The sequence below is a fragment of the Cajanus cajan genome, chromosome 2 (assembly GCF_000230855.2).
Source record: "Cajanus cajan strain Asha chromosome 2, NIPB_CcT2T_4, whole genome shotgun sequence".
In the NCBI taxonomy this organism is placed as follows: domain Eukaryota; kingdom Viridiplantae; phylum Streptophyta; class Magnoliopsida; order Fabales; family Fabaceae; genus Cajanus; species Cajanus cajan.
Window position 1 is genome coordinate 14,816,290 of NC_138518.1, and position 11,435 is coordinate 14,827,724.

General features: G+C 32.6%; 1 protein-coding gene across 1 annotated transcript; it reads left to right on the forward strand.

Annotated features, from left to right (window-relative positions):
• Nucleotides 1–4,721: 4,721 nt before the first annotated feature.
• LOC109814006 (Cytochrome c oxidase biogenesis protein Cmc1-like protein) lies at nt 4,722–9,465 on the forward strand. The gene is made up of 3 exons (XM_020378320.2): nt 4,722–4,888; nt 5,137–5,284; nt 9,169–9,465. The coding sequence occupies exons 1-3, from the start codon at nt 4,834–4,836 to the stop codon at nt 9,245–9,247; spliced, it is 282 nt and encodes a 93-aa protein (XP_020233909.1). The 5' UTR covers nt 4,722–4,833; the 3' UTR covers nt 9,248–9,465.
• Nucleotides 9,466–11,435: the final 1,970 nt, after the last annotated feature.

Below are 11,435 nucleotides of genomic sequence, written 5' to 3' on the forward strand. Positions count from 1 at the left end.
AAATAATAAACTTCAAAAAAAAATAATAATAATAATAATGCGCCCGTACCATGTTCAGTACACCCGTACTAAAATCAGGGTTATGAACAAATTTTCAACTCAATACGAGCGTACTGGAATGGATACGGCCGTATTGGCCATAAAGAAATTTTCAAAGACCTCATCATGAGGCAATCGCATGAAATAAAAAATAAAAAAATAGGAAAAATTGCTTGTGTATGACAGCAGAAAAAACCGAAAAATCGACGAAAAGGCAATCTGTACAGAAAAAGCCAAAATCAACAAAGAAGGCAAAAAAAAAACAGAAAAAGCCAAAAAACGACAAAAAAGGCAAAAATTCAGAAAATCAACCAAATTGTACAGAATAACTGAGCCTGGAGAGGCTTGCCGAAATAATACTCTCTCAGAATAATTGAGCCTGGAGAGGCTTGCCGAAATAATACTCTCTCAGAATAACTGAGCCTGGAGAGGCTTGCCGAAATAATACTCCCCAATTGTACAGAATAACTGAGCCTGGAGAGGCTTGCCGAAATAATACTCCCACAGAATAATTGAGCCTGGAGAGGCTTGCGGAAATAATACTCCCTCATCACACAGAATAATTGAGCCTGGAGAGGTTTGCCGAAATAATACTCCCCAAGAGACATCTCAGCTTGCACTCTTGGGCTGAACAAAAAAATCAATAAAACGTACAAGAATAACCGAGCCTGGAGAGGCTTGCCGAAATAATACTCCCACAGAATAACTGAGCCTGGAGAGGCTTGCCGAAATAATACTCCCCAAGAGACATCTCAGCTTGCACTCTTGGGCTGAACAAAAAAATCAATAAAACGTACAAGAATAACCGAGCCTGGAGAGGCTTGCCGAAATAATACTCCCACAGAATAACTGAGCCTGGAGAGGCTTGTCGAAATAATACTCCCCAGAGACTTCTCAGCTCACTCTCGTGGATCAAAATCCCCAGTGAAAGCTATCAAAGCAAGATCAGTAAGATCCCCCAATGGAAGCAATGATCATCCAAACGAAATATCCGAGTCAAAGGACTCAGACTTCCTCAGTGGAAGATAGCTTTCCAACTCGAGCGACGAGTGAAGCTAAGCCTGAAGAGGTTTTTTAAATAATACTCTGGGATACATAAGATCCTCAAGATCATTCGCCTACTCAGAGGCACCCCTTCAAAAAGAGAAAAAATCAAAAATATCAATAACCATTCCCCAAGCGGAATCCGGCACTCAGCCGAACACTGAACATCAAGATCATTCGCCTACTCAGAGGCACTCCTTCAAAAAAGAGAAAATCAAAAAAGATCAATAATCATTCCCCAAGCGGAATCCGGCTTTCAGCCAATCACTGAACATCAAGATGATACGCCTAACAGAAGAGGCTAATCAAAATCAACGACAAAATCCCCCAGCGGATAACAGCCTACACAGAGGCAACAAAATCAGAAAATCAAAAAGAGTCACCCGAATAAAGATAACCGGGATACGCTACCAAAGTGATCAGAAACACCGAGGTATGCACTAGCCTGGAGAGGCGACGACTAATACTCACCCTGGAGAGGGCAAACTCACACTACCAAAGTGATCAGAAACACCGAGGTATGCACCAGCCTGGAGAGGCGACGACTAATACTCACCCTGGAGAGGGCAAACTCACACTACCAAAGTGATCAGAAACACCGAGGTATGCACTAGCCTGGAGAGGCGACGACTAATACTCACCCTGGAGAGGGCAAACTCACGCTACCAAAGTGATCAGAAACACTGAGGTATACACGAGCCTGGAGAGGCGACGACTAATACTCAACCTGGAGAGGCTACTCAACAATTTTCCACCGGAAGACACTACAAGTCGGAAGGATGGCTTATTCCCCGGACAATTGGGTCAACTCCTTTACTTGTCAACCGGTATACCAAAAAGCCGTTTGACTAAGTAAAGGGGGGGCAGCTGTAGACCCCTAAAATTGTCCGGGTCGGAAATAAGACTCGAAGACTCTCAAAGATCGAAGGAAAGTCAGCCAGAAGGACTCCTAGAAGACCATAGGATGACTATCTGTAGGTTTAGAGGTCTTAGAGTAGCTAAAAATAAGGAAGTGGGAAGATTGGAGCTCAATACGGCCTCCTTGGAGTTCAGTACGGCCGTACTGCACATTTTGAACTACAATACGGCCGTACTGAAACCAATACGGCCGTATTGAAGTTTTTGAACTTCAATACGGCCGTACTGAATTCAATACGGCCGTACTGTAGTTCAAATCTTCAGTACGGGCCGTATTGATGTCAGAGGCCGTACTGCGCCTCACCCCTATAAATAAGACGCCATTTGGACGTCATTCCACACTTTTCCACACTTCTTGGACTCTCTTCTTGAGTATTCTGGGGTTTTTGAGCAGTGTTCTGCCCTAGAATTCTCTCCGAGAGCCGATCCGACGAAGTTCTTGAGTTCTGAGCATTTAGCTTGAGAATTCGAACTAGTCGAAGGGAAATCTTTTTGATTTCCATAGTAAAGATTAATTTTTAGGGAAGGAGCGAGCGAGCGTGTAGTGGGAGGGAGCGCCAAAAAGCCTCCTAACATTTGAATATATAAAAGCACGCTTCAAAGGTTTCTTCTTCAAAATCCTTCCTTTTACTGCTTTCTGATTGTTGCATCGCATGTTTAATTTATTCATCATGTAGATATCTTATTCATAGCCGTTTATAATAAATAGGGGTAATTTAGTAATTTTACACTGTTATTTAGGAAATAATCCGTCATAGGGAACCCGAAAGGGGCGTTGTGGGGTGCTAACACCTTCCCCGCACGTAACCGACTCCCTTACCCAACTCTGGTTGTAATGGCCAAGGTTGATTTGCGAAAATCAATTGCCTTATCCCTTTTTCCAATGTTTTGAGTAAAACATTGGTGCGACTCCAAGAACCCTACCTTTTGCGAAAACCACTAATCCATGGAGGGTCCCGCTTGGGATTAACATGGATTGGTGAATCATTTAATAAAATTGTTAGTTCGATAAGGTCTCAGTTTGAGAATAAGTCGTTCTAACAATCCACCATTTTTCCAAACATTAAAAAGAGTCCGACCATCGTCGCGAATGCCAAGGTCCGTTTCGGCGGGTGGCGACACTATACAAGTTTGAGATAATCTTACCTATGATGCAAACCTTATGAAGATCATCAATCGTAAAAACAAGCAGTTACATGACAAAATAATCTTGCTTGTAAAAGTCATGTTGATTACAACAAATGAAGGAGATGTAACATGTGAACTAGAGGACATGATGAGAGAGTTGTATCCACATTTGTTCTAAGGTTAATGAATTTGGGGACGAAATTCTAAAAAAAGAGTGGTAGAGTTGTAACACTATAAAATTTTAATAGTTGATATTTATTTAATTTATAATTATTATGTTACAAAAGGTATAAATATATATATAAATATATATAATAAATAAATAAATAAAATTTTTTGTTTTTTGGTATGTGAAATTATTTATTCTATTTACACGAGATTTTTTTTTCATATCTAAGAATTTAATTATTTTAAGTTGTGAATTCTTGTTTTAGAAAATGAATTTAAATATTTTATTATGTGAAAGATTAATTTTGGTTTGAAAGAATATTTTCAATAAAATTTCAAAATTTAGTTTCCACCACATTTTTTTAATAATTAATTTAGTACAAGTACTTTATGTTTATTTTGACTACAAATGCTAGTAAACATGTTTGTATAATAAACATGTTTATATAATAAACATGTTTGTGCATTTTACAAGATAAAATGCTAGTAAATACTATATTTGAATATATAATTTATATTTAAGTCTTGAATAATAAATATTTTTAAATATATAAATTATACGTTAGATTTATGGTAAATAATTTTATATTGTAAAACAATATTATATGTTACCGTTTAATCCCTATATTATTTCTCTCTCCTAACTAATAATGATATTTTTCATAACCAATTATACTACATATACTTTAAAAGAGCTTATAATTAATTAATACATTTTATCAAATTAAGAGAAAACATTTTAGTTATAGGTATTTAAGTCTAAAAATATTAATATATGAAACAATATGAATTTGGTCTTGTATAAAGAGTTTCTAGAAGTGGGAGTCAATTATTTATGTTAATATATATTATATATTTTTTATGTTGTGTGCTTGTTGTCTAGTTGTAGTGTAAGTTAGTTTCTAAAAAACATACACGGACCTTTACTCTTATCAAAATTTGTAAATGCTTCAATGACGAAGATGATGTTTTAGTTATTCTAATATCCATGGTGGTGAGAATACTTATAAAACACTCTGACATTAAGTTAGATGAGAGTCTAGATAAAGAATAAAATTATATTAAAATAATATATGATGTTTTATATATAATTTTGAATCATATTATATGATAACTAATGATTGTGTAAAAATATTATTATTAATTAATTAATACATTTTATTAGATGAATTTAATATGCTTAATTATCATATTTTAAAAGATATTTATGTCAAAATATCTTACTAGATAAGTTAATTATCTAAGATTTCACTTTATAATAAATATTTATCATGTAAAATTGCACATACTAAAATGCCACATAATTTAAAGTGAGAGAAAAGTTAAGGTTAAACATGCCTTAATATTTAACATGAATACCCTAATTGTCATTTAAATATATATATATATATATATATATAATTTTTTAAGAATTCATTTAGTAATAAGTAATTAGTACTGAAAATCCTGTGTTTTCGAGGCGAATTTATCACTGGGTACTGTTCAGTGAACCAACAAAGTTTCTGAAGCATAATCCAATCTCATTCAGTAACCTCAATGGGTTACATTGAAGACGCACGCCAGAATCACGTTAAGAAGAAAGTGGAAGAAGGTACTACCTTTTATTTTCTTTATCCATAAACCCTAAACCCTAATCGCACCGTTTGATTACTTGCTAGAAAAATAAAGTTATGATTTTGGACGAAGAAATGCGTACCCTTTGCGTTAATCTTGGTTTAATTCAAATGGGTAATTCTCATGTGAATCCAAAATGACGTTATGATTAAGAAAGATCAAACATTTTTTTTTTAATTTTTTTATCAGTGAAATTAATGTGCTGATGTATCATCAAATTTGTAGCTTTACGCAGCAAAATGAAGCAGAAGGCACTGAAAGAGTGTGATCGTTACACGGCAAAGTATGCTGAATGCGCTTCGGGAAGAACACTGTCAGTTGTGTGGAGCTGTCGCCAACAAGCCAAAGAGTTGAATGATTGTCTTCATCAATTGTAAGCTCTGTTGTGCAATGTATCATTATTTGGTTGGATTCAGTTTATGGATTCTTTTGTGGAAAACAAGGAAAATGAAATTTGATTTCTTGACAAGTTAAATGCATATGTTAAACTGTAAAGCTATTTTAGTCTATAATCTAATTATAGATTGTCATGCATTGTAAAATTGTTGACTTTTGTAATAATTACTTTAAAATTCATATCTAGGGTGATTTCTGATCTGTTAACAGTGTGAAAATCTTTATATTTATTGATAATGCATGAAAATTACACTACAATTATCATCAATTTCCACTATTTGTAACTGTTGGCTGTTCATTTCATTCTTGATTCTCCCTTTGTGATTGTGCATCTTACTGTGTTACTCAGAATTATTCATATGATAGTTGAATTGAAGATTTAAGTTCTTAGCATATTTCGGAAGGTTTATCAGTCTTGACCTATATTCATTGAAAATACACGAAGACGTCTCTTGCAGGATGGGGGGATAGGTACAGGTGACTTCGAAAGAGGAATTGACAAATTGAGTCTTAGCCTTTTGAAGAAACAGACGGAGTATTGTCTGTCATTAAGATTGCCTTGACAAATATTTTCTGTTTTTACTAATAATTACAGAACACCACCTTATATTCACTGTTTATTGTATTCAAATATTTGTAGGCTGTTGTTTTCTTCATATCCTATATGAATCTTTGAAAATAAGAAGCAAAATGAAAGCAAGGTTGGTAATAGAAAATGAAAACAGTAAAATTGTTTAAACCAAATAGGCCCTAAAGTTGTACATGTTGCCCATATGAAGTTATGGTCACTCAATTCTTTTTCAGAGTAAACCCCTGCACTGGTCTTTTAAAGATTCTTATTCACCAAATTACTCCCTCAAAGATATTAATTGTCATCAGTTTCGTTCTCATGGAGGACTAAAGTAGTGATACATAAGGTAATGAATTTGGTAACTAATTTACATCTTTTATAGAAAAAATTGGTTACAGCATTTTTTGGAGGACTAATGCAGTGACATGCTAATCTTTGTAAGACTGATTAGAGGGTTCTGTTGTATTACTATCAATGGTTGTAAGAAAGGACAGATCTAACTATACTGTTTTGCTTTCTTATCAAGTTTACAGATACTTGCATAGATGCTGAAAACTTAATAACATATATTCTTGATCTTGTCTCTTGTGCACATTAAAAAACTCTCTTTCCCTGAATAAGTTCTATTGGTTTATTGTTTTGTACTTGCCGTAAAACTCTACAGCATTGAAGATCAATTTATATGTATATGTATAAGGTTGTTTCTACTTTTGTATTCTTTTGTTACCAATGTACAATGATACTTGTATACTGTGTTAGGAATCAAGGATAGAAAATTGGAAAGTGATAGGATCAGTTAGCAGTTATGTTAGAAATAAGGGGAATGGGCCTGCAACTGATTAGGCCCATTGAGTGTGGATTTATTTTAGCAGACCCTTATCTGTATATAAATAGGAAGAGGGGTTGAGAGGGATTTCAGCTTGTTAATTGAGAAGAGTTAGGGCCTTTGGGCATTGGGAGGTGCAGACCCTCAAAGTTCTGTGGTCATACTGTAATCAGGGGAATTTCCCCATTTTCTCAATAAATTTGATCCAGTTTCTATCAGAAAGAAAAGAAAGATTATATTGAATTGAATGGAAAGAACCAATAATAGGAGAGAGATCTCTCGTCCTAGGGTTTTCCCTTCACCAAGTATTTCTCCTTTTATAAATGGTAAAAGCACAATATAACAAATGATAAACAAATACAATGAAACTGTTTTTCCTTATTTCCCCCTGTTTATATATTATTAATTCCAATAATTAGCTAATTAACTACTCTTACTGTTTATAACAAATTTTCTTTTCCTTGCTATCTAACTCCTAACACCGTGGTCCAATTTGAATTAGCTTCTAGCCTACAGGAGTATGTTATTCCTAACTTAGAAAAAAGCCCTTATTAATTTATACGTGTTTTTGAGAAATTAGATGAGAGTTTCTTGAAGAAGTTAAGCTGCATAAGTTGATTTTTAACTTATATGAGAAATCTGATTCACTTTATCTCCTTGATTTATTTTTCTCTTCTCCAATAAGTGTTTGGTCAGAAGTTTATCCTAATTGGTTCCATGAATAAAATGTTTTCATCAATAGCCTCTAACAAAATGATAAAGGCCCAAGCCCAACCTCCTAATAACAATTATACTATTACTGTATATAAGGTCCTTGAGAGAAAAGTGATAGTTCCTTGACCAATACAACTATTATTTGGTGGTGTTGTGTTGCAGTGCATTATAAATTTAATAAGTTCCACCAGTTAATGTGACTGAGATAGAGGTAGGGTATTTTCCAAATTTTCTTGTTTAATACATTTACAGATATATATCAACTCACCTGTCAATATAACTCATTTAGGTTTCATTTGGTGGCATACAGATATAGTGGTCAATTTTGACATATATGATTTTAACCATGGATATTTCTGAACCTTCTAGTTAATCTTTTGCATAGAAAAGATATGTAAAGACTTACTTTGTTCTTTGGTATAGGAATGTGTTAGGTAACCCCTATCTGCTTGTTATTTTAGTTAGTTATATAAGATAGTTGGTTTAGGCATGTTGCCTATAAATAAGAAGGTGCTGAAAGGGAAGAGGGAGCTTGTCATTTTTGTTAGACGATTATGGCCTTTGGGCTTTTGGGAGGTGCAGATCCTTGGAGTTCTTCCAAGATCTAACCATTTTCATTCTTCAATTCTTTAGTTCTATTTGTTATTCTTTATCAATTTACAGAATGATACATAGGAAAGACATCATGCCAATTGGAAGTCTGATATAGTAAAGGGGTTTATTCTCACTGTAAATTTGAAAAACAGTTTTATACATGGATGTATCATGTTGTATCTGCAACATGTTAAATCTTTCTATCAGCTAGCTATCTAAAAAAAGAGCAAATGTACTGCATTTTTTTACCGTCTCAGTGTGGTACAAAATAATGATATTGATAACTGTGGACTATCCTTTATTTTTAAACTAACCATAATGTACTGCCTGGTTACATCTCATTCACAGCTATAGAAGATGCTTGTGTGTTCAACTAATTTCACAAAATTGCTAAATGGAAATATCCTAACTGCCTGCTTGTGTGTTCAAGTGCTTTTAAAATGAGGCTCAAAGACCTCTCTCTACAATGGATTTTAAGTGCATATATTACCTCTTAATGATTAGTGTCTAGGGTTTGTGTCACAGTGGATTACCAACTGAAAATTCCAAATTTCCAATCGTGTAGTGAAATTTTAGTCTGTACAAAGTTTTTTATGTTGATAATATTAGCTTGATTTGGTTTTACAAGGCTTAATTTGTGCAAGCCAATGTGCTAGATTTCCTAAACAGTACATTCTTTTCATTGTTTTTTTATATCTTTAGTTAGTTTGAAATCATGGAAACACAAAAAGTTGATGAATAATACATTCACAGCATATTATTATTAGCCCGGTGATTTAACTGATTGTAGGCCTCATACTTGTTATGGGGGAAAGGGTGTGGAGTAACTGGGAACTCCATATCCTTTTTTAGTTTACTTTCTGTCAATTCACCTGCTTTTGTTCTGAGACCTAAGTAATTCTAAATTTCCATCATGTATCTGACCAAGGTGGAGAAACGTCGATAAATATTAGCATTAATTATTATGTATCATTCTTGTTCATCATGTGAATTTGATTTCCATTGGTTCTCTTGCTACCATTATTATCAGCTTAATTACCTATACAACCAAAGTTGTATTTTGTGATTTGTGTAATAGTGGAGATCAGTTTAGTATAATTGTGGCTATGAATGTGGAAGTGATATCTCTCTTACTCTCTCGTTAATTTTTTTACAGCACCAATGATTCTGTTTTGGAGGAAATGAAGAAAGAATACATGTTAAAGCAAGGAGGAGAGAGCTCTGCTAGAATCTAGACTGCTTGATTTCAATGCCAATGTGTACGCAACGAACAATTTATCAACATAATCCGATGAATCTTGCATTCAAATTCTTTAGATATTTAGTATGAAGTCTTCGTTATTGTGATGTCATGGAGCATCATTATAACAATTTTTTTTTTTTTTGTGAATTTTGTATGGATAATAGAACATATCGAAAAGATCATTTGTATGGTTCGTTACATGATCTTAAAGTAGTGTCCAATTGGTACCATTTTGACTAAAAACATTTGAATTCAAAGATTGGTGTTGTACGTGCTTTGGAAAGTGGGAATAAAGCAAAACAAACACACTATAAAAGGAGCTTAGTTATTTTGCTCAATGTACCTTCCAACTCAGAAGACGGACTCATTCTCCACACATACATACATATATATATATATATATAGAGAGAGAGAGAGAGAAAAAAAAAAAAGAGAAAGAGGTATTCGATTATTTTAAGAGTAAATTTATGTAAATTTATTTTGTTTAATAATTTATATTTTACATTTTAATGATCTAACGGTTGAATTTAAAATTCTTAATGTATATACCAAATTTGTAAATTTAAAAAAAAATTAAAAATTATTTGATACTTTGTTTCGTTAATTTAAATTAACGTATAAAATACTTTTATGATTATTTATCAATTTAAATTAATGAAACAAAGTGTCAAATGATTTTAAAATATTTTAAAAGTTTATATACTTGATCTACAGACTTTTTCTAATATATCATTTTTTATTATTTTCGTAAATATACCAAGACCCAAATTATTTACGTGAATAACCAACTTTCAAAGCCTAGTAGTAATCGATTTCTCAATGGAGTATTTTTTCTCTCATTTTTTGTATATATTTTTTGATTTTTTAAATTAAAAAATTATTTTAATTTATTTTAAATTTCAGAAATTGAATATTATTTTTATTATTTAAATTTAATATTTTTAAGAATATATATATATAATAGTATAATTATATTTAAATTTTAAAAATTATATTTATTATTTAAATAAGAATTAAAAAATATAGAAAATTAAGAATGTATTTAATAATTAATTTTTTATATTTGTAAATATGTAAATTTATTTAATATATTTATTTTTCATTAATAATTATAGATAATTAAATTTGTTATTAAAAAATTGTAATATTTTTTATTATATATTAAAATTGGAATTACTAATAAAAAAATATTGGTATGAAAAGACAAATTAAAATTACAGAATATGATGTTTGTGAAAGACACACAACAAAATCAAATGAAATTGAGATGTAGGCCGTGAAAAAATGACTATTTAAGCTTGTTGACTTGAACTCCCTTGATGCTAAGGACATTTTTTTCTTAAAGTGATATAAATTCCTGTATAGAGAACATTTTTTTGGTTGTCTTAGTTCAACTATATCCATTTTAATGCGTATTCGAGATGACTTCGGACGACCTTTTTTATTTTTGATTTTTTTCGGATTTGGTATGAGTTGCAGTTCGTCACACTTCGACTAGTAAGATTCGTTGGGCAGTTCACCAAATAATTTGTTATACACATTGGGAACATATTTTAATGTATATACCAGATGTATGTAAGATGTGTAATGGTGGTGAACATGCTTACATGTAGCAAGAGCATGTGAGCATGACATGTGTAACTTCTAGAATTTGCCACAATCACACCACTACTCATCTAGTCTAACTATGAAAGATCCAGTCGGTCGTTTGTCCCTTGGGTTAATGATCTCTTGTACCAAAAAATGTGTACTGCAACGATCAAACTTAAGGACATAATGGCTATTTTCCTTGGATTTTGCATCTCTCATGGTCCTATTTATTAATTCTGTATAAACTTGGTCAGCTCTGAGTTTAACATCGACTTCCTTCCCTCTCTAGATAAATAATGAATTACATCTCTTATAAGTCAACATGATAATTAGAAATATTGGCAAATTTCTTGTTTTCCTAAGAATGGAATTAATTGCCTCTACCAAGTTGGTAGTCATGTGTCCCCATCGTCGGCTATCGTCCCATGCAAGAGTCCATTGTTCTCTAGGAATAGTGTTAAGCCAATCAGTTAAACCTTCATTGTTTGGTTTGCGTCTCAATATGTTAAAGTAGTAATTGAACCTAGGCTTAGTCATCCCTTAAGTTGCAAATTTTGAAGAGCAATAAATCATCAATTTATTATTGTTGA